The sequence below is a fragment of the Caretta caretta genome, chromosome 1 (genome assembly GCF_965140235.1).
Source record: "Caretta caretta isolate rCarCar2 chromosome 1, rCarCar1.hap1, whole genome shotgun sequence".
NCBI classification, from domain to species: Eukaryota; Metazoa; Chordata; order Testudines; family Cheloniidae; genus Caretta; species Caretta caretta.
This window is the reverse complement of record NC_134206.1, coordinates 216,280,721-216,304,204: the sequence shown is the minus strand read 5'-3', so window position 1 is coordinate 216,304,204 and position 23,484 is coordinate 216,280,721. Positions and strand designations below refer to the sequence as shown.

At 42.9% G+C, this 23,484-nt stretch overlaps 1 protein-coding gene across 6 annotated transcripts; it reads left to right on the top strand.

Moving 5' to 3' along the window:
- Window positions 1-1,400: 1,400 nt before the first annotated feature.
- On the top strand, window positions 1,401-22,054 carry LOC125623195 (C-type lectin domain family 12 member B). 6 transcript variants are annotated; one of them, XM_048822206.2, is made up of 7 exons: window positions 1,401-1,630; window positions 4,451-4,572; window positions 11,677-11,775; window positions 12,620-12,763; window positions 17,138-17,292; window positions 19,483-19,601; window positions 20,340-22,054. In XM_048822206.2, the coding sequence occupies exons 2-7, from the start codon at window positions 4,518-4,520 to the stop codon at window positions 20,455-20,457; spliced, it is 690 nt and encodes a 229-aa protein (XP_048678163.1). In that variant the 5' UTR covers window positions 1,401-1,630; window positions 4,451-4,517; the 3' UTR covers window positions 20,458-22,054. The 6 variants fall into 6 exon arrangements, with proteins under 6 accessions (XP_048678163.1, XP_048678153.1, XP_048678143.1 ...); XM_048822196.2 differs by having other exon boundaries at window positions 4,451-4,590; XM_075120276.1 differs by having other exon boundaries at window positions 1,555-1,630; window positions 4,466-4,590.
- The last annotated feature ends 1,430 nt before the right edge of the window (window positions 22,055-23,484 follow it).

The following is a 23,484-nucleotide window of genomic DNA, read 5'->3' as shown; positions in this document are numbered from 1 at the left end:
TTATTTTTCTGTACTGAGAGAGATGTGGGTTAAGATGTAATCAGCAAGTCCATTATAATTTATCTTTGCTACACAGGGCTAAATTTCCAAAAGCGCAGTTTTACTTTGAAAGGTGAATATAAAAAGACATCTTCTTACGGAATGCACCTGCTTCCTGTGGATATTTAAAGCCATGCTCTTGGCCTTAGGAATAGAAACAAGTTGTTGATTTTTTGTCCTGTTCACCCTGCAGAGACAGACCAGCCCTGGGAAAGGGAGTTGGATTTCATCCCTTTAGAGCAGACATGCACTTTAAAGTATCATGTAACTCCAACTTCCTCATCTTAATATCTGTTTGTATATAAATAACTTCATCATTTCACTTTCCCAGTGACTTCAGTAAAGTTATTGTATGATCACCCAACTAAATAACTAACTAAATAAAATAAACACCACACCCTTATGTTGGTGGGATAGTGATAACTCCCAGTGTTGGTCCCACTCTGTTAATTGCATCACCTGTGCCCAGAAAGAGAATTGGCCTATACCTCTGAAAGCTCTGAATCCAGAGACTTTGTTCCCAGATGGCTGTCACTAGCCTGGCTGCTGAAGGAAGAGAGAAGCAAGATGCTTGTGCTTCAAGCAGAAGAGGTAAGTGCTGAAGAAGGAACTAACTTCTTCTCCTACACATAGTTTACTTTTTGTTCTCCAAACTGAAGTTTTGATGATGTTGCAAATCCTCACTGAAGCTACTTTGTTAGGTTCTCGGGGATAGATGAGGTATAAGAACCTGGACAGTGTCCTGCATAATATCTCATATTGTCTATATTTTCTCATCTGTAACTTGCTGGATATTTTAAACCTCACTTCTTTAAGGAAACCATAATGCCTGCTGGAGTGAATTCCTCTAGGAGAAAATTACTGTTAGATGCTTTCTCAGAGAAGGTTAACTCTCTTCTTACTGGAAAGAGGAAATATGGATGTGAGTGGCAGTGTAAATGTGAGTCAAGAGCTACAAGAGGGGCAGAGTTCTCAGCTCACAAATGGTGACTGTCAAGAGGCCCCTAATTTGGGTGGAACCTCAGCATAGGTCATGCCCCCTTTTTTTGCTTAACTGTCAGGGAGTACAAAGCAAACCACAGACACTGGCTGTGTAGGCCATCTGGCTTGCTGGGAAGTATAGGCAGAGAACTGTGCAGTCTGGAAAACCCCCTATCTGCAGGGAGAGAGATGGAATTCTCTGCCGAAGGGCTGTGTTTTCTTCAGATTTTGCAAAGAGAAATAAGTGGAGGGCAGATGAGCCAGAAGGGAGGTAGAGGAAGAAAGAGAGGGGAACAATTCCTCAGTCAAAGGGGAACATTTCTCTTTTGTAACATCCTGTCAGAGGAAGTTCTGGGCCACTCTGCTCTGATATCCAGGTTGCATCATTTGTATCTACCAATGCATTAAAAAAGGAGCCCTCTCTAAAACAGCAGATCTTGCTCCTTGCTCAAAAGCTGCAGAACCTGAAACATGCTATAACTGTTTGATTTGAAATATAAGCTTCCCTCTTCACCAGCTATGACAGAGGAAATAACATATGCGAATCTGGAATTTAATAAATCGTATGCACTGGAAAATGTCCCAAAGCCTGACGCTCCTGAGGAAAAAGGTACAATCTCTATGGGGCTTTTTAGTTATTGTGCTAAAAGTAGCTGGGCTGGGAAGCGCTCTCAACCTAATCTTAGGCAGAGTGGGCCAAATTTGATCCTCTAACACTTCTCTTGGTAGAGTCACACCAGTGGTGAATTTGTCCTGTTTTATTGTCATTATTAATTAACAGAAGTGTGGAAGCATGCACATTGGTGTTCAAAGCGTGAGGGAGATGCTGTCTCTACCCTGAAGATTTTCTTATGTAGGGAACCAATCCTGGAAACACTAACGGCTGAGAGGAATACATTTTGCCATGAGTAGTCCTATTCACTTGGATAGATTACCCATAGGAATGAGCAGTATGCCAGGTAATAAGTGTTTTTGGGATCAGGCTCTAGAGAACAGTTTGACACGCTAGAGAAGATACTGTGTCATCAGTTCATAATCATTTCTGCAGAATCATCCATGGCACGATGCAGCCTAGATTAGGATTTTAAAATTCTCAAACTCTGGTCCATGGGAAGGAGAAGATCTTTGTTTGCTTTCATGGTTAACCTGCTCCAGGTTGCATCTTTCTCATGGGAGATTGTAACATTTGGTGACAAATTATAACTCGAGTTTCTGGAGCAGAGTGTTTGTGTTGTCTCCATGTGAGGGGGTGAACACAGCCAGAGAAGAGGGAAACACTTTAAACAGTCAAAGCTGCATTTTAAAAAAGAGACCAAGGTGACATTAGAAAGCGGAAGAAAAAACCCTCAAAAGCCAAACCCCAGTTCGTGGAACCTTTTCCCAAAACAATGAATGAGAGTTTATTTAATCAAAACACGTACAAATCAGGAAATTGGTTTGCTGTGGCCTCCTGACCAATTCAACCACAGAGCCCCCGTGCTGTTCTCTGCAGCAGAGTAATTGAAATAGAAAACTACTTCCCTTTTCTGGTTAACTGTCAAAGAGGACAAAGCGTTTTGCCTTCAGGCTCAAGCTGGGGGCTGTAGCTTGGTAGGAAAGGTGGAAGGTTTTTTCATCTTTACATTCAAATACATGTCAGATTATTTAGCAGTTTTGCCATTTTTCTGAAAGTAGCAATCACCAAACGGCATCAGTGTGTTCTCAGCCCTGATTCCTGGCTGAGGCAGAGGAGCACACAGCATGATTCAGGAGGGGAATGTGCAAAGTAGCTTTAAGCCACCTTTGTGTTATTCCTGATCCTGGGCCAGCTGTGCTTCAGTCCAGTCCTCTGGTACCAATTAGAGCAGTCTGAAGGCTGCTCCAACTTGCTCCAGTTGCTAGTGATCATAAATGACCATTGGAGCAGCTAGGGATCACCTAAGTTCAGGAAAGCCCCAGCTGTGCCTTCTTTTCTGGAGCCACTATTTTATACCAGCCATAAGGAGGAGAGTTAGCACCAGAGCAAATACACAGGTATGATCCTCCTGGGCCGGCTATGCCGCTGTGTCCCAGAGGTGCTGTGCATAGGGGTCATAGCACAGTTAAGGATCTGGGCCATTTAAGGATTGTAAAGTGCCCAGAACCTTGGCTGGAAAAACAAAGATAAACAAAGAAATCCTGTTTCTGATACTGACCAATGTCGAAGGCTTTAGAGGAAGATTTCAAAGTCAGGCCCCAGGAGGATGTTGTAAGCAGACACACAGATCTTTCAGTGCTCTCTGGACATACACTGATTGCAGCCAGCTTCTTTGAAGCATCTTTTGAGGAGGGCATTGCCACTCTTTGGGTCTATTCTGTTCCCTCATTCCCAAACCAGCCTCCTCTGACATTTAAAGTGAACTTCCTTTTCTTTGGAGTGCCCAGGAAAGGCAGTGTCCACTGACACTTACTATAACCACTTCCAGGAACTTGACTGTGTTCTGTCTTTCTAGCAATCTAATTGAATTGAATTCAGTGGGGTTAGTCCTCATTTGCACCAGTCCCTGTGGGAGGAGAAGTGGAGCCATATTTATTTTCAATAAAAGCAAAGTTTATTTTGCCTCCACTAGAGAGTAAAGAGAAAAACCACAAAGTAAATAGAAGGGGCCAGATCCTCAGTTGTGCCAAAGCTCTATTCAGTGCAGCTGAGAAAGGAGGGGATAAAGGAGAGCTGAAGCCACATGTGCTGATTCTGAGGTCAATCGGGCTGGCCTATTCCTTAGTGTAATTTATAGCAGCCTCGGACATTCTCTAAATTATGCCTGTCTGCAACAGTCCCCAAGGGGCTGCCTCATAGTGGTGATCACTGAAATTCAGGGGCACTCTGGCAAAGGGGGCTAGACTTTGGGTTGAGGTTGGCCACTGAGGCAGGTGCGAGTCCCCAGACCTGCTGTTAACCTCCCCGGAAGGGGGTAAGTCTGGAGTAGTGGGCACTGCTGGAGGGCAGTGTCCTGAAGTGGATAGATAAATAAAATAAATAAAATAAACACCACACCCTTATGTTGGTGGTATAGTGATAACTCCCACTGTTGATCCCACTCTGTTAATTGCATCACCTGTGCTCAGAAAGAGAATTGGCCTATATCTCTGAAAGGTCTCTCAATGCAGATTCTTTCTTCCCAAGTGGCTGTCACTAGCCATGTTGCTGATAGGAAGAGAGAGAAGCAAAGTTGCTTGTGCTACAAGCAGAAGAGGTAAGTGCTAAAGAGGGAACTAACTTCTTCTCCTATAGAAGTTTACTTTTTATTCTCCAAAGTGACATTTTGGTGATAATGCAACTCATCACTGAAGCTACTTTGTTAGATGTTCACATACCACAGGGATAGGTGAGGTATAAGAATCTGGACAGTGTCCTGCATAATATCTCATATTGTCTATATTTTCTCATCTGTAACTTGCTTAATTTTTTAAGCATCACTTCTTTAAGGAAACAACAATGTCTGCTGGAGTGAATTCCTCTTGGAGAAAATTACTGTTGGATGCTTTCCCAGAGAAGATTAACTCTCTTCTTACTTGGACAGAGGAAATATGGATGTGAGTGGCAGTGTAAATGTGAGTCAAGAGCTACAAGAGGGGCAGAGTTCTCTGCTCACAAAGGATGACTGTCATGGGGCCCCTGATTTGGGTGGAACCTCAGCATAGGTCATGCCCCCTTTTTTTGATTAACTGTCAGGGAGCACAAAACAAACCACAGACACTGGCTGTGTAGGTCATCTGGCTTGCTGGGAAGTGTAGGCAGAGAACTGTGCAGCCTGGAAAAACCCCCTATCTGCAGGGAGAGAGACGGAATTCTCTGCCAAATTTAAACACTAATTTAAACACGAATTTAAAGGTTGGGACACTTGGAATTTTGGTTAATAACTAAAATAATTTCAGAGAGTGTTTTCTTCTTTGATCAGTCCAAATGAATTACCTGTACTTGCAAACACTTAAGCACATCAGTAATTCACCTGGGCTATTCATTTGAGTAAAGATAATATTGTGCAAAGCATTTGTAGAATTGGGCTCTATTGGAACACAGGTTAACATTTGGATAATTTAAATTTAATTTTCCTTCTCTATGTTTCTAACAACTGAGATGATGAAAATGTTAATGTCTATAATATTTTTCAGTTAATTGGAGGGAGAAACAAAACAAACCCCATATTATGGCCTGATTCTCAGTCACCCGAAGGCTGGTTTACACCAATCTGAAAGTGCAAAGACATCTTAAAGTAGGTGTAAATTTCATCCACACTCACTTAAAGATCCTTTACACTGCCAGAGTGGTGTAAGGTGGTCCTACTGTAAATGAGAATCAGTCCTATTTCTGTTAGCAACTCAGATTGTGACATAATTTACAATCTGCTCCTGATCCACATGTTGTAGCCCTTGTTTCATTTCACAATGGTGTACGTCCCACATCTGCATTCCCACATCTAATTTAAACTCTCTGGAATCTCTCAGTATCACTGAGTACTTGACCACCTCCCCAGGGGAGTCTGTTTCTGTGTCTCAGTTGCTCTGGCTGTCACAAAACTTGCCCTAATGCTGTATGGTCAGGAGCAGTGGGAATCCCTGTGGCCCACAGAAATACAGTGGATCTCTCTGGTGCACCAAATAACACACCTGGTGCTCTGTCTGCTAGGAGGGTGCAGCATGCACTGTCTTCCAAGGCTAGCCAGTTCCTTCCCTCCTTCCTGTCCCCTTTCAGAGCCTTACACTACAGGGTGTGCTAGAAAGGAGCAGTCACTGCACTGAGAAGAGTGCAGAGTCTACAATTTTTGCTGGCCCTTATGGAGGAGACACAAAAGCCAGCACACATGTTGCATCCTCCTTTTACCTTCTTGTGCAGCCTCAAAACCTGTCCCTTTGCCTGAACTTTTCCTTGTGTCAAAGACTATCCCCTTAGGCCTAGACAAGCAAGATTCCAGGAATGTTAATAAAGCTGAAGTCTCACATATCAGAGCACAAGCAGTGGTTCCCAGGCATTGGCCCCGATCCCTGGAGCACTCCTTGCTCTTTCTGACCTGAGCTGGTAGAAACCAGGTGCCAGATGATGTACATTGGACTATAAATCAATTATCAATACACTGATTTATACCAGCCAAGGATCTGGGCCCAAATACCTGGACTTGGGCTTCTGCATGGTCACATTGAACTCTAACTCCTGGGGACAGAACCTAGTCTCTGGAGCACTCTCAGCACCCTGTGGCAAGCGACAAGGACTGAGAATTGATCCCAAGCCTGCTGCTGGACTGTGCAGAGTGCTAACCCCTATGACATGCATCTGATCATAACAGAACATGACCATAATGCTGTGAAAATCCTGTATTCATCCCCACATATGAATCCTGACCCTGCAGTTCTGCAGAAACAAGTTGCCTCTTTAAAAACCAAAGCACAGAATTTACACAGACAGATGTTGCAAAGAGAAATAAGTGGTGGGTAGATGGGTGAGAAGGGAGGCAGAGGAAGAAAGAGAGGGGAACTGTTCCTCAGTCAAAAGGGAACATTTCTCTTTTGTAACATCCTGTCATAGGAAGTTCTGGGCCACTCTGCTCTGACATCCGGGTTGCATCATTTGTATCTACCAATGCATTAAAAAGGAGCCCTCTCTAAAATGACAGATATTGTTCCTCGCTCATCTGCTGCAGAACCTTGAATGTGCCTTAACTTTTTGACTTGAAATATAAGCTTCCCTCTTCACCAGCCTATGACAGAGGAAATAACATATGCGGATCTGGAATTTAATAAACCTTATGCACTGGAAAATATCCCAAAACCTGCCGCTCCTGAGGAAAAAGGTACAATCTCTAAGGAGCTTTTTTGGTTATTGTGCTTAAATTAGCTGGACTGGGAAGTACTGTCAACCTAATCTTAGGCAGAATGGGCCAAATTCACTCCTCTAAATCCATGACTGTCAGTAGAGTTACACCAGTGGTGAATTTCTCCTTTTGTTTTATTGTCATTATTAATTAACAGAAGCGCAGAAGCATGCACTGTGCAGTTCAAAGCATGGAGGGAGATGTTGTCCCTCCCCTGAATATTTGTATAATGTAAGGATCCCTGCAAACACTAACTGCTGAGAGCACTTTCTACCATGAGTAATCCTATTGACTTGAATGGGACTACCCATGGGAGTGACCAGTGTGCAAGGTAGTGTTTGTGGGATCAGGTTCTAGAGTAGAGTTTGAGAGTCTAGAGGAATATTGTGCCATCCATGGGGATTTTGGCAGAATCAACAATGGCAGGATATTGCCCTAGATTAGGATTTTATAGTTGTCAAACTCTGGTCTATGGGGGAAATAGGATCTTAGTTCTCTTTCATTTTTGACCTGCTTCCTTCTCATGGGAGGTTGTAACATTTGGTGACAAATGATAACTCACTTTCACAGTATAGAGCGTTTGTGATGTCTCCATGCGAGAGGGTGAACAGAGCCAGAGAAGAGGGAAGTACTTTAAATAGTCAAAGGTCCTTTTAAAAAAGAGACCATGGGAATATTTGTAAATGCAAGAAGAAGAAAAAAAAGGCTCAAAACACAAACTCTGTTTCACGGAGCCTTTTTCTGAAACAATGAATGAGAGATTAGTTAAATACAAAACTCTCCAGACAGAACTTTTGTTTGCTCTGGCTCCCTGACCAGTTTGGACCTCAGAGGCCCAGGCTGATCTCTGCAGAAGGGCTTGCATTCAGCTAGGGAAACCTCAGATCCCGAGTGAATCAAACTGAAACCACTTCCTTTTTTCCTTATCTGTCAGAGACCACTTGTGATGCTGTCAGGCTCCAGCTTGGGGCTGTATCTCGGTAGGGAAGGTGGTAGGTTATTTTGCCTTTACATTCAGATAAATGCCAGATTATTTAGCAGTTTTGTCATTTTTAGGAAAGTAGCAATCACCAGACGGCATCAGTGTGTTACAGGCCCCGATTCCTGGTTCAGGCAGAGGAGCACACAGCATGATTCAGTAGGGGAATGTGCAAGAATGTCTGGAAACCATCTTTGTTCTATCCCCAATCCTGGGCCAATTGTGCTCTAAGCCAGTCCTCTGGTATCAGTTAGAGCACTCTGAAGGCTGTTCCAACTTTGCTGCAGGTGCTCGTGACCATAAATGGTCATTGGAGGAGGAGCAGTTGGGGATCACCGGTTCAGGGAAACCCCAGTAGTGTCTTCTTTTCTGGAGCCACCGGTTTACACCAGCCATAGGGAAGGAAGTTAGCATCAGAGCTATTACACTGGTGTTACCCTCCTGTGCCAGCTATGCCACAGTGTCCCAGAGGTGCTGTGCATAGGGGTCACAGCAGAGTTAAGGATCTGGGCCATTTAAGTATTCAAAAGTGCCCAGAACCTGGGCTGACAGGCAAAGAAAGAAATCCTGTTTCTGACACTGACCAGTGTCAAAGATTTCAGAAGAAGACATAATAGTCTGCCCCCAGGAACGTGTTGTAAGAAGGCACACAGGTTTCTCAGTGCTCTCTGGACACACATTGATTGTAGCCACATTCTTTGCAGCATCTTTTGAGGAGGGCAGTGCAACAGTTCAGAGATGGACCTGCTGCAAGTTGTGCAGCCAGCTCATCTGGTGAGGAGGGAGTGGTCGGGGGGGATGAGGGGGAGGGTCACAGGACAGGGGCCTGATGGAGAGGTCCAGAGAGCTGGGGGGAAGGGCAGGCAGGGAGAACCCTCCTGAATAACCCACTCGAGGAAGGCCTGAGAGACAGGCAGTAAGGCTGCCCTCACCTCCTGGTGTATACAGAAGGAAGTATTTCTTCACGCAATGCAGAGTTAACCTGTGGAACTCTTTGCCAGGGGATTTTGTGAAGGCCAAGACTATAACAGGGTTAAAAAAAGAACTAGATAAATTCATGGAGCACAGGTCCATCAAAGGCTATTATCCAGGATGGTCAGGGATAGTGTCCTTAGCCTCTGTTTGCCAGACGCTGGGAATGGGCAGCCGGGGATGGATCACTTGATGATTACCTGTTCTGTTCATTCCCTCTGGGGCTGCTGGCATTGCCACTGTTGGAAGACAGGATACTGGGCTAGATGGACCTTTGGACTGACCTCGTATGGCTGCTCTTATACACCGTCGAACTTGAGGGATGGAGAGCCCCATGTGCTGGCCAAGCGACAGGGGTCCAATTGTTTTACTCCAGGAGGTCTCCCCGATTCTGGTGATACCTGTCAGGACCAACTTCTGGCTCACCAAGGGGGACTCCGCCACCTGCACACTGAGCTGGGGGTTGTATAGCAGAGGCTCTGCAAAGAGGTCCTCCTTCTTAGCGGCCACCATGGACCTGGTCATCAAGTCCAGCTTCCAGGTCCTGAGGATGTCCCAGTAGAAGACCGGCAACTCAGACAGGTCTTGCAGAAGACCCCTCAGATGGAGGTAGAAGAGCTGAAGGTTGTATCAGAGCCCTCAGAGATGGTGGAGGAAGGCGTGCACCAGAAAACTCTACACTGCGGTACCTGCACCATAAAGAAGTCTCTGCAGGGCCTGAAGGTGGTAGACATGGACCTTACTGCGAAGGCAGGGCAGGTCCTGTCCACCCTCTCCCAGGAGGAGACTCAGGACCACCACAGAGACCCAGTGCAGCTTCAGCCAAAAGAACTCCAAAATTTTCTTCTGGAGTCAGGCCAGGATACCTGGGGGCTGGCTTAGGGTGTTGAGCCGGTGCCAGAGCATCCCCATCCTCTGTAAAGTAAGGGAAAGAACCCTAGTTAGTCAGCTTCACACCTGGGAGTGATTAACTAATTGTCTCCTGCCCAGAAGAGGCAGAGCTAGCTAGGCTTTAAAAGTAGACTGAGGGAGCTCAGCTGGGGGAAGAAACTGCAGAGGAGGCAGGTCTCTCTGGCAGAAAGAAGTCATGGGATAAGTTTTAACAGATAGGGTACAATGGCGGAAGAACAATACAGGATCAGGTTAGGCTTCTGCAAGGGAAGCCCTGTGTAAAGGCCAACAAGGGTCTGTGCTGACCATCTGTAGCCCTTGCAGTGGAAGAGAGTCTGTTGGAAACTTGTGTAGCTGCAGCCCTTTCCAAGCAGACCTTTCACCATTTCTGAGTCTGCCCTATCAGAAGCTGGCTCAGTGTCTTTGTGGGTATGTGGGAACCAAGAAGGAAGGAAGGAAGGAAGGAAGGAAGGAAGAAGAACAAAGCAGCAAAATAAGGCATTTCCAGAATGCAGAGCTTTTAGTCACTGAATTCATTATTAGTTTTCATAGATTCCAAGGCCAGATAGGACCATTATGAGCATCTAGTCTGACCTCTTGCATCTAGTCTGACCTCTTACATAGCACAGGCCATAGAACTTTCCAAAAATAATTCCTAGAACAAATCTTTTAGGCCATGTCTACGCTATGACTTATGTCGTTCAGGAGTGTGAAAAAACCACTCCCTGAGCAACATAAGTTTTGCCAGCATAAGTGGTAGTGTGCACAGTGCTATGTCAGCGGGAGAGATTCTCCCGCTGACATAGTTACCACCACTGATGGAGGTGTTTTTATTAAGTTGACAGGAGAGCACTCTCCCCTTGGCATAGAGCAGCTACACGATCAATCTTGCAATGGCGCAGCTGCATCGGCACAGACATAAGCTCGCTAGTGTAGACACGGCTTTGGAAAAACATCCAATCTTCACTTAAAAATTGTCAGTGATGGAGTATCCACCACACCCCTAGGTAAATTGTTCCAACAGTTAATTACTCTCACCATTAAAAATTTACACTTTATTCCCAGTCTGAATTTGTCTAGCTTCAACTTTCAGGCTTTGGATCGTGTTATACCTCTCTCTGAAAGATTAAAGAGTCCATTATTAAATACTTGTTCCCCATGGAGGTACTTATAGATTATAATCAAGTCACCCCTTAGTTAAAATAAAGAGATTTTGCTCCTTGATTCTATAACTATAAGACATGTTTTCTAATCCTTTAATTATTCTCATGGCTCTTCTCTGAACCCTCTCCAATTTATCAACATTCTTCTTGAACTGTGAGCACCAGAACTGGACATAGTATTCCATCAGCAGTCACACCAGTTTCTGTTTAACATTCTCCAGAGATACAAATGGAATGGGAAAGAGTGTACTCACTATATGATGAGACGGCATCATCTGCTTTCCCCCCAAATACAGCACAGAAATATATATTAGCATGTCTGCCTTTTTTGCATTATTATTGGTAATTCTATCATATCCATCTATCAATGGACCAATACCATTGTCAGGATTCTTTTTGTTCCTAATATATTTAAAAAACTCCTTCTTATTGTTCTTATTTCTGCTGCCCTAGATATCCTTTGACTTTCCTTATCAATTTTCTACAATTCCTAATTTCTGATTTATATTAATTCCCCTTTATTCCATTTGCTATGTATTTAATTATTATTATTTTTTACAGCTGCCTTTAATTCTACTCTAAACTAGTTTTTTTTTTAAAACTTAGCACAGCCTTCTTCCTCAATTGTGGGCTTATGGCATTGGGGACATCTAGTAAGGTGTTGTTTAAAGATTCCCAATTATCGTTCAATTTTTTTCTGATTAAATTCTTCCTCCCAGCTGGTTTGGATTTGGTTTATAATTGTTTTCAGCATTGTGAAATTGGCCCCACTAAAGCACCAATTATATATATTACTGGTCTGGACTTTTTTCTGCTGTTTCTGCAGGGCGCCCCACTTCATCCCCCACATGGCGTCTGGCTGCCCTGACTTTCCTCACATTGTGCTTGGCATTGCTGGTAGGGCTATTAGCCCTGGGGATTGTGTGTAAGTATCAATACTTTTTTATTTGGTGAATTTGATACAGGTATCTATCCATCCCCTGTAGTCTGAAGTTGTTGATTTAACCATCGCACAGGTACAGCATGAGCAGTGGTAATGCAAGCTTCCCAGACACACTATCACCCCTTAAGGACAGGTTTCAGAGTAGCAGCCGTGTTTCAGCTGTAGCTCCTGAAAGCTCATGCTCAAATAAATTGGTTAGTCTCTAAGGTGCCACTAGTCCTCCTGTTCTTATCACCCATTAATGTACTTTACCTTGGTTGAGCTCCAGAGTAGTGTTATTGCTGCAAGTGACAATTTCTGGAGCCCACTCACTCCTTAACCTCTCTACTTAAATTGCCAAAGGGAAGCCTTTTGGTGACACCAAGTTATGATGCTCTTTTTTGTGATATGGAAACCAGTCCCATGAGGAACTGGGTGACATCCACTAATTCATTTCACACTGAACACTTATAAGGTGGGGATGTTTTTCAGTTACTATTGACCTGCGCTGGATATCAATTGGTGACAAAAAGGTGAAAGGCTTTGTATCTCATTAAAAAGCCAGCTCATTTTATTTAAAATTTATTTTAAAATAGAAAAATTACACTAAACCTGTAATGCCAATACTAAAGGTTACTACCCAAAACAAGGCACAAAATTTAAACCAGACGAATAGAATAACCAAAAATTTAAAAAAAAACAGATGACTGGCACCAGACTCCTTGTTGTTTTTGTGGATACAGACTAACACGGCTACCCCCGGATACAAAAATTAAAAGAGGACAAAGACAGGAATAATTTTTATTCATAAATTATAAGAATACAAAATGCTTTTTGTGAATTTCAGTTTTTCAGGTTTCCAGTGACTTCCAGAAACAGATTGGAAACCTCAAGCAAAACCAGGAAACTCTGCAAACAAGTTCCTCAAAAAGGCTGCAAGACATGAAAGACAATTTGTGTCTGAAAGGGGAAGAAAAAAATAAGAATAATGGTAAATAGGATTGTTATGCAAATGGACTCCTGTCCTTTATTCCAGAATAGATACAGGTTGGGCAATGGTTGTACAATTTCACCTATTCTCTTCCAATTACACCCCATTAAATGACCTCTATACCTGCACTGAAAAGGACGATCACTAATTGTATGCAATTAGCAGAGAGGTGAGGTACAAGGGAATTCCTCCTTCATGAGCCATTCAGCCCTTGTTTTCTCTGTTCAAATGGCTAAGAAAGCAAATAATTAATGCCAGTTATTATTGTGCTTTTGTGATGCTGACACCTTCCTCCTAGTAACTGAACTGGTACTATCTGACTGATTTCACATGGGCCATAAAACAGTATCAGATGGTAACTGTCCACTAGTGATGTTGCTTAGTGGTCTGTATAACAGCTTGGAAGATTAAGGATCAACTTTCATTCAGTTCCTCTAAGACTGGGTCATGAAGTGTGAAAGAAGCAGCATGTTCAGAGTCTGGAGAAGCAGGAATGCTTTATATCACTCAGCAATAGAGCTGGGCAACTGTTTTTTTTTTTTTTTTTTTTTGAATAGTAAATCATCAAAGGGGTGTCCAAAACTACTCGTCAACTTAGGTTGAAGTCAGACAAACTAAAAAATAACGAAAAAAATGAAAAAGTCAAATAAAAAAGTTTATTTTTATTTATTTATATCTGTCCAGAAAGTATAAGAGGACTGGACAGGTATTTCCCAAATTGTTTTGGCAAAAAAAAATAAAATAAAAAAATCAGGCTAGATAAACACAAGAATTTAGGTGCCATTCACAAAAGCAGAGTGATTCACAAAAGCAGAGCATGACTGGGAGAATGATTACAGTTTAGGTGCTAGGGCCCTCACCTGTGATGATGTCCCTGCTCCAAATATTTTTAAATTATTTATACAAAGTGGAATGGCTTCCACAAAATAGACTAAGAGAACCTCATCCAAGAATAGCCTCTAGCTCACTCTCCTGGGATAGAGGAGATAGAGGTTCATATCAATGCATCGGCGAAGGAAACCCAAATATCCCCTCCAAATGAATGCCCTACCTGCCGAGGTAAGGGTTCTAAGAGGGCCTCCTCCTCTGGCCATTTTCTCAATCTAGTCCTTTAAAAATGTCTGGAAACAAAACATTGTGGGATGAAGGAAACATTTTGTTCAACCCCAAACTGACTCTTTAGCAAATTTTTTCCATTGCGTTGATATTTTTCTAAACTAACAACATTCCATTTCTAAATGAATAGTTTCATTTTTAAATGTGGTTTCATTTAACATCAAGGAAATTTTTTTCAATTTTTCATTTCAGCAAGAAAATGAAAAAAACCCACCTCTGATTGGAAACTTACCATTTTTTTCAGATATTTTTGTTCAGTCCCTCATCTAAAAAAAAATGGTTTGGTTAGCTCTACTTTGCACTGCCCTCTTTGGCTAATTAAGGAGCAATATTGATTGGCTTCTAACGTGGATTCACTATGGAACCTCAAGGGTGGAGTACACGAGTTGCTTGCAAAACACTAGAAAAATAAGCAGAGCTGGAAAGATCATCAGAGTCTTTCATTGTGATGCCCAGAATCTCAGGGAGATGGGAAAAGTGATTTATTTCTGACCCTGGCTCTAGTGCCTAAGGCTACCAGTGGTCTGAGACTGGGGAAGAGGGATTGATAATCATTTTATAAATAGATCCTTAAGCACAATGGTTCACCAGTGGAAAACATGAACACATTTTGTTTTTGAAAAGGACAATGGAGTTTCATTTTCACCAGCACTGGTTTTGATCATATTGGAAGAGCAAGAAATTTTCACATGCCTCCAGTAATGTCCCCTCTCTCTGAAACTGGAACTTAACACAGAGCATGAATGGGCTTTTCTAATCTAGCATCATCTATGGAAGGAAGGTCTTCAGCAAAGCAGACGCTACTTTCATAAAGAGAAGGATCTCTGTGGAACAGCCCTTATGTGAACATTGAGTTAGTGTGGTTTTTCCAGAACTGTGCAGAAGGAATAATTGGGACAGTGCTTTTGGAAAGTCAGGTCTGTTTGTGGGTGTAGAGATTTTGGGAGGGCTATTCTGTAAGTCTGGTGTCCCCACTGGGGCAGAGTTCAGATGACAGTGTGTATTCTGCATTGTATGGTGGTTGCTCTAGTAGGATGTGTGTTCCTAGGTTGAGGCATAGAGCAGAGGTTCTCAAACTGTGGTCTGCGGACCATCAGTGGTCTGCGAGCTCCATTCAGGTGGTCCACAGATACTTCCCTCTAAGGTGCGCGCCTGGGCAGCCACACACAAGAGAACGAAGGGCCACTCACCTAATTAGTGGAGCCTCTGCAAATTTCAAGTGGTCTGTGAAAAAAAAAGTTTGAGAACCACTGGAGTAGAGGATATGCCCTGTTAGATGCCCTGACTTTTAACCACCTTGCTTTTGTGATTTTTGCCTTAGGTATGTTATGTATGAACTATCCTTTAAAGATAGTATAGGAGCAGATTCTCCTTTACACTGCTATGGGAGCCATTTACACTCCCTTTAAAGCACCATTACGTTGTCAGAGTGGTCTAAAGGGGCCTTACATAAAGGACATTCAGATTCATAATAATGTTATCAATTAAGATGGAAAAAGTCTTGATCCTGGTAGTTCATACTGTCTCCATCCCCATTCTCATTCTCTGGCCACTGCAAGATTGTTCACTAAAAAAAAAAGCCTCTTTGCTGAGTCACAGCAGATTTCAGGGCCTGGTAGGGTCAGTTTTCCATTGGAAGAGAAATTAATCATGAGGAGTCTGGGTATTCTTAGTGCAAGTGGTTTCTTTACACTAGATACACCTGGAACAGAGGTGGTCACAAACAGCATACAGGCAATCCTTGCTTTCAGGAATCTCAGCCCACACATTAATGTCTGGGTCCCAGCAGGCAACTCTGTCCCAGAAATAAACGGTAGTTACAAAGATTAAGGGAAAGAGCAAATTCTCTTGCTGCTTGTAACAGCTTTATAAAAAAGAACCTGAATCTCAAACCTAACAACAAAAAGAAAAGGAGTACTTGTGGCACCTTAGAGACTAACCAATTTATTTGAGCATAAGCTTTCATGAGCTACAGCTCACTTCATCGGATGCATACTGTGGAAAATACAGAAGATGTTTTATACACACAAACCATGAAAAAATGGGTGTTTATCACTACAACAGGTTTTCTCTCCCCCCACCCTACTCTCCTGCTGGTAATAGCTTATCTAAAGTGATCACTCTCCTTACATTTTTTCATGGTTTGTGTGTATAAAAACATCTTCTGTATTTTCCACAGTATACATCTGATGAAGTGAGCTGTAGCTCACGAAAGCTTATGTTCAAATAAATTGGTTAGTCTCTAAGGTGCCACAAGTACTCCTTTTCTTTTTGCAAATATAGACTAGCACAGCTGTTACTCTGAAACCTAACAACAATACAGCATCTCTTCAGAGACTGCACACTGCTCTCAGTCTTACAAGTTCTGCTCCTCAGCATGAGAGCAGTGTGCAGTCTCTGAAGAGATGCTGTATTGTTGTTAGGTTTCAGAGTAACAGCTGTGCTAGTCTATATTTGCAAAAAGAAAAGGAGTACTTGTGGCACCTTAGAGACTAACCAATTTATTTGAACATAAGCTTTCGTGAGCTACAGCTCACTTCATCAGATGCATACTGTGGAAAATACAGAAGATGTTTTTATACACACAAACCATGAAAAAATGTAAGGAGAGTGATCACTTTAGATAAGCTATTACCAGCAGGAGAGTAGGGTGGGGGGAGAGAAAACCTGTTGTAGTGATAAACACCCATTTTTTCATGGTTTGTGTGTATAAAACATCTTCTGTATTTTCCACAGTATGCATCCGATGAAGTGAGCTGTAGCTCATGAAAGCTTATGCTCAAATAAATTGGTTAGTCTCTAAGGTGCCACAAGTACTCCTTTTCTTTTTGCAAATATAGACTAGCACAGCTGTTACTCTGAAACCTAACAACAATACAGCATCTCTTCAGAGACTGCACACTGCTCTCATGCTGAGGAGCAGAACTTGTAAGACTATGTGTAGAAGCTCGATCTGGTGATTCCTGATATAACAACGTTCTCTGCTGCTGGGTTCAACACAGTTTCTACCTCTTCAGCAATGCAAAATCCAGCCCTTCTCCATGGAGATCGTATCATACTTTAAAAGAACTGAGACTCAGCAGATCATTTCACACAGGCTAGTGATAATCCCGGGCTTGGCCCGTGGAGGATCAGTGCCATATACATGACAGCTCTGCAACTTCTATGTGCATCTTTCCAGTCAATGGCAGTAGCCCTTGTATTCTAAATTGAACTGCTTAGGATGAGAAACAAAGACAATTTCTCTCTCTTTTTTAGGACCAAATTGTACACTCTGCCCTGCAAACTGGCAATGGATGGGAGGTGACACCTGCTTCTACATTTCAAGAGAGAAAAGGTCCTGGAAGCAGAGTCGAAAATTCTGTTCCTTACAGAATTCAACCCTTCTCATGCTACAAGACATGGAGAAGCTGGTAGAGCTCCTACCCAAGCCTCTTTTATTTTATCTGGATGTAAATTTCTCATAAGCCACCCAAGACAGAAAATGCAGTTTGGTTACTATAGCTCTATTGCCTCCTATCTACAGGGTGTGGTACATTGCAGTGCACAGTGCCTTTGTCAGACACTGGATAAATAGCTTGTGGAACTTACCACCATAGGATATTTTTAAAGCAAAGAGTAGATGTGAGTCTCTCAGATCCTGCTGTGGTTATGAACAATGGGTTTTCCACACAGAGCACTGCCTTCTGGGTGCTTTAAGGAGTAGGTTGATCAGTTCTATGTGGATAACACTTGTCCTGCTCTTCTGGCTGCTAGAGGGGTTCAAGGGCAGGATTTCCACACTTCCACATCAGATGGGCAGAGAGAGAGCAGGATTCACTTCTTCATTTACAATGTGGTAAAGTCGACATAAAATGTTAGCAATCTGATCTGGTAGATGTTTACACCCATGTAAATGACAACAGAAGGCACAGGACAATTGGGAATTAGGCCCCTATTGTCAGGCCAAGTCATGGGTGGCCTGTGGGCCTGGAGTGAGCTACTCAATACTGGGGCTGAAGGTCAGAGATCAATCCGGGGCCAGGCCAGCTCAAAAGCACACAGTCAGATACTATTACCAGATTGAGTGTGTGAGGCAAGAGTCTGGGTCAGGTTGGGCCACTGTCTTTCACTGAGATCAGCAATCATCTTAAACCGAAGACAGTTAATCAGGGCCGGGAGCCAAGCATAGGTTGAGAGCTGGGAGCGTGGGATAAAGACAACATGCACTGAGGAGCAGCAAGGCAGAATCAATAGCAGAAGTCCACCAAAGCTCTGTTATTGCTCAGACAACTTCCAGAAACAGCTGTACTTCTAGCTGCCGTATGCAATGCAAGGGATGATTCGGATTTGCTGTCTAAAGCCCTATGCGGGTTTTGTCCAAGCTCCCTGGTAGCTAACTTCTTCTGCCATGGACTGTCACAAAGCAACTGAGGCCAGCTGAGTAGGTAGAATTAACCACTGCTAAGTTCAAATGCCTGGGGATGGAGAGACAGGGCATTCTAGTGAAGGAACCTGGAGTCTGGAATTCACTTCCTGTGCTGCTACAAAAAAAACATAATTTGTGGATCTTTAGGGCATGGAGCTGATCCCATGCCTTTCTTCAGGCTGTTGCTTATTGGAATTGGAGTTCAGTTGTTTGGTCTAAAGTTTATAACTGGATTGGGCATAGAGTTCTATTGTTTTTGACTTTTTGTTTAAAAGTCACATGTTCTACTAACTGGAGCACATGAATTCAGAGACTTTATATGGAAGCATTTTCTAAATTACAAAATAAAGAAATCCACCTTGCATTGGTGCGTGGACAAGGTAGCAGGTTTTCTAACTCTAATTTCTGTCGTTTTATGAAACTAGAAATAATATTTATCATAAAGATTTCTTGTCAGTTTTCCCAACTATTATATGTTGTATCATATGTCAGAATCTGTCAGATTTCTAAAAGATTAAGACATGAGTTCATAGAAATTGTCCATCTTTGCATTTAGTTCAAATATTCTTTTATTCCAAGATTACCAAAGGCATTTAGGCCCACATATTTAAAGGTATTTAGCTGCTTATGTGCTCAACTTTGCAATGCTGAACTGATTAGGAAACGATATCTCATTTTCAAACACATTTAGGCTCCGAAGTGCCCAAGTCACTTTTGAAAATGAGGATTAGGCTCCTAAATTAGTTAGGTGTTGCAAAGCTGAGCATAGTTATGCCTAAATACCTTTAAAAATGTGGCCGTTAGGGCAGATTTGTAAAGGTGTTTATGCACCTAAAGATGTAGATAAACACCTAATGAGATTTTCTAAAGCACCCAGGCATCTATCTCCCATTGATTTTAATGGGTGTTAGGCACTTTAGAAAAATCCCACTCGGTGCTTATCTGCATAAATACCTTTTAAAAATCTGACTCACTTCAATGGTGACTTTTATATCTGTCCTGCAACATTTCAATAATCTGAGACACTTGAACAGTCCTGTAATACAAATCCGGGATATATCATCACATCAGGAAGGGTGGACGCCATAGCTTTGGCTGGGAGTTCTCTCCCATCACTAATATACATTAGTGGGGTTTTTTAAAGGTAAGAATATGAGTTCTTTATTTAAGTAATGTTGTTGTGATTTCCTCACAGAATCATGTACCTCCAAGACAGACTAGAGACTATTACTGGTTTGGATTATCATGTAAATCTGAAAGGAACGGCTGGCATTGGGAGGACGGCTCAGCTTTTTCAGCACAGAGAACTGATTGGTAATGAATATTTAGGGCCTGATTGTGGCCCATTCCAGGACCCCTGCAGGAGAGAAGCATAAGGTGCCCCCTTACTCTCCTGTGCTGCCTACCTGTGTTCTGACAGAGACGCACAGGGGCAATAACAGCCTTTGTGAGCTGCTAATCTCCGTTCTGCACAGGGCAGGGCGGGAGTGGGCAAACAAGGCTGGAGACTTGGCACTGGCCATGCGGAGCACTGGCTGGCACAGCTGAGCTGGCAGGAAGGGGCAGTAATCCACACCAGTTGTAGGGCAGCTGTGCATTATTTACCCCCTAGGGAAACTGGCGAAGACACGAGGGTCCTGAACACACGCATAGAACGCACATGTCAGGACACAGTAAAACGATGCCTCATTTTCTAGGATGACAGTCTGTGTGCTACACCCTTAACCACTAGAGTCATTTTTTAAAGAGACCATTGTTTGCTCTGGGTTTCCAATCTTTTGCGTAAGGAGCTTTTTGCAGACAGAGACCTCCCCAGTGCCCAGCTACAGGCCACCGTCCTTTTCCAGGAGCAGCAGCAGCAGCACACAGTGAATACTAGCTTCTGTAGCAGCTCACTCACGGTGCCTTCACCCTATTCTTAAAGGGGCAGTTCCCATTCCTCTTATGATACGATTTATGTCACCATTAACACAGATCTATACAATAATGAACAAATATTCAAAATTACTAAACACAAACAATGTTAATCTATTTCTAAAACATCTATTTCAGGGACCGCGGATGTGGATACAATCAATGTGCATCCCTATATGACAGGAAAATGTATAAAGATGACTGCTCACAGGAGCACTTATGGATCTGTGAGAAAGCAGCTGTCCAACTGAGATAAAGAAACATCACCAGAAGGAACACTGGCTCCATCAGTATGATGGGACATATACTCAGTGTATTTTGTTTTCTTGTGAGGTTTTTATACTTTTTTTCAGAATTTTCAGAGTGGGGATTAAAATCGGCGTTCTATTATATGCTACACCAGAACTTCTTGTTTCTTTCCCTCCACACTAAGGTTCAGTTATGAAAATCAAGACAATAACTGGAAAGAGTCTTAGGAAGTCACTTGCAAAAATAAGCTACTGTCAGCATCAAAATACCACTGCCATGCACCAGAGAGAACACAAAATCCATCAGTGCAGTTCTGAAATGTGTAACAGACGCCAGATTGAAACTGGGAACTTCAGGCATAGCATGGAACCGGAGAAACTGGAGATAAAATGGGTTGGGTTATATCTTGTGACCAGAACCCTGGGGCATAATTCTTCTGAATAGGAGATCCACCAGAGCTTTTTCTAGCTTTAAATATTGTAATTGAAGTGATGAGGCTTGTCTCTTTGAGAGACAATTCTAAAATATCACAGATCTCAATTTTACAAAAAAGTTAAAAATAAATCCTGAGTTCCAACTTGAAATAATTTTTTTCTAAATTTCATCACACTTCAGTTATTTCCCTCAGACAACCATAAACTAAAGGCTTGCCTACACTACAAAATTAAGTCAACTTAAGTGAAGTCAATGTACAGCCAACACAGTAATTAAAGTGGTGGGTTCACGTCCACACTATGTCCCATCTGTCGGTGGGACATGCCCTGACTAGGAGTGGTTCCACTGACTGAGGTAGGGGATTGTGGGACACTGACAGCTGCAGTTCAGCAGCCCTGGGGCTGACAGCCTCAACTGTCAGCCTCTCCCCCCCCCTCTCGCCCCCCGCTCCAGTGCTGACAGCCCAAGCTGTCAGCCAGGGGCCAGGCTCACAGCTGGAGCCCTCCCCCTGGCCCGGGTGCTGACAGCTCCAGCTAGTGCCTGGTGACAGCTCGGGCTGTCAGCACCAGGGTGGGGGGAGCTTCAGCTGTCAGCCCTACTCAGGGCTGACAGACAACAGGTGATGTAAATAACTCAGTGTCTACATGGACACTGCGCTGCTCTAACGACACCGACCTAAGCACAACACCTCTATTGAGGTGGAGTTATTGTTATAAAAAAGTGCTTATATGCTATTTTATATGAATGTTCAATAAGTTTGTTCTTATAACTTAGCATAAGTTACTAACTTAGCATAAGTGATTAAAGTAGTTGAAGCCTAAGGCCGAGGTCAAGATGACCTGAGAGGAATGCTGAAGAAGCAGCTACAAAACCAGGAGAGACTGCCTGTTATCATCGAAGATAAAATAGAATGCAAGGAGTAGGACTGACTGTCTCCTGGAGCAAATCCGGCACCTGGCAACGGACTGTCCACTCAGCAACAGAACTGTCCAATGGAAAAGAGCAGAGACCCCTACTCAAATTGGGGGGCTGGACTTTGGACATGGGCGAGGGCGGTGTTACCAACTGTAAAGGGTATAATTGCTTGCAATTTCTGAGGGGCGGGGTCCCTCTCCTGAGGCACCCAGCTCGAGCTGTATTTCTGTTAACTAATAAAAGACGCATATATAGATTAGACTCAGAATTTAGAAGTTCGTGGGATCCTAGAGTCGAATCAAGCACCTAAATTGGTGAGAGCAAGGGCTAATTGTTTATTCCCCTAACAGTTTGGCCACCGCAGTAGGACTCTAGGCGACCATCATCGGGGCCTCTCGCCTCCAAACATCCACTTGGCGCCAACGGGTGAGTTCACCTGGGATCTTTGGCAGCGAGGGGTACCAAAGGGTGAGTCTTAAATTCCCACATTCTAAATTCCAAATTTAGGTTTCTGGTTAAAGTGCACTTGGAACGGGTGTGTGGCCTGATCAGCTCCAGCTAGTGCTTGGTGACAGCTCAGGCTGTCAGCACCAGGGTGGCGGTAGCTCCAGTTGTCAGCCCTACTCAGGTCTGACAGACAACAGGTGATGTAAATAACTCAGTGTCTACATGGACACTGCGCTGCTCTAACAACACCGACCGAAGCACAACACCTCTAGTTGAGGTAGAGTTATTATGTTGGTGTAGCAGGCAACTTACTTCAGCAGAAGCAGCATTCTAGTGTAGACACTGACATAATTAGGTTGACGTAAGCCACCTTGTGTCATCCTAACTCTGTAGTGTAAACTAGGCCTTTATCCTATTTCTCCTTGGTGATTTTACTCATCTGATACTTGTACAACGTTTCTTCTATTTCAGACAGCCAGCTTGTTATTGTATAGATATAGTTATACATTAGCAACAAAAAGCCATTCTTTACAAAGAGTATAGAAAACCATTACAAATATTGCTACAGGAAATCAGAATCATATACTGTGGCTGGAGTTCAAAATGTCCTGGATTATTTCATGCTCATAATAACCTTTGCAGTTTTACAAGTCGAAATAAGGATAATAACTAGATTGCTGTAATGTGCTCAACTTGTGACAACACTCGAAGACCACTCAAACTTAAGATAGTGCAGAATGCAGCTGCCTGATCACTTAGTTGTGTTCCTTTATTATACAGATATATTACTATGGTTGTGGTGCCTGGAAGGGTCACACTGAGAATGCTTACTCAGGGCAAACAGCAAGGAATAGAGTAGACAATCCCTAAAACTGGTGGTTTATTCTATAATTAGATTCAGCAAGCCAGTAACAAAACAACTTCTGTGACACCACATTGGAGAAGTCAAATACAATCCCCTTTAAGCAATCCAACCTTTGGCTCCCATATAGACAGCCAATGCTAATATAGTGAATCATAGAATCATAGAATATCAGGGTTGGAAGGGACCTCAGGAGGTCATCTAGTCCAACCCCCTGCTCAAAAGCAGGACCCATACCCAATCAAATCTAGGGTTATCGAAGGGTTATCGAAAACCTTATTCACCATAATTAAAGTTCTACCAATTCCAAAAGACCATTGACCTTACCCAAATACACCCTTACAGCCAATCCTTATTAACTAAATCTAAGATGTA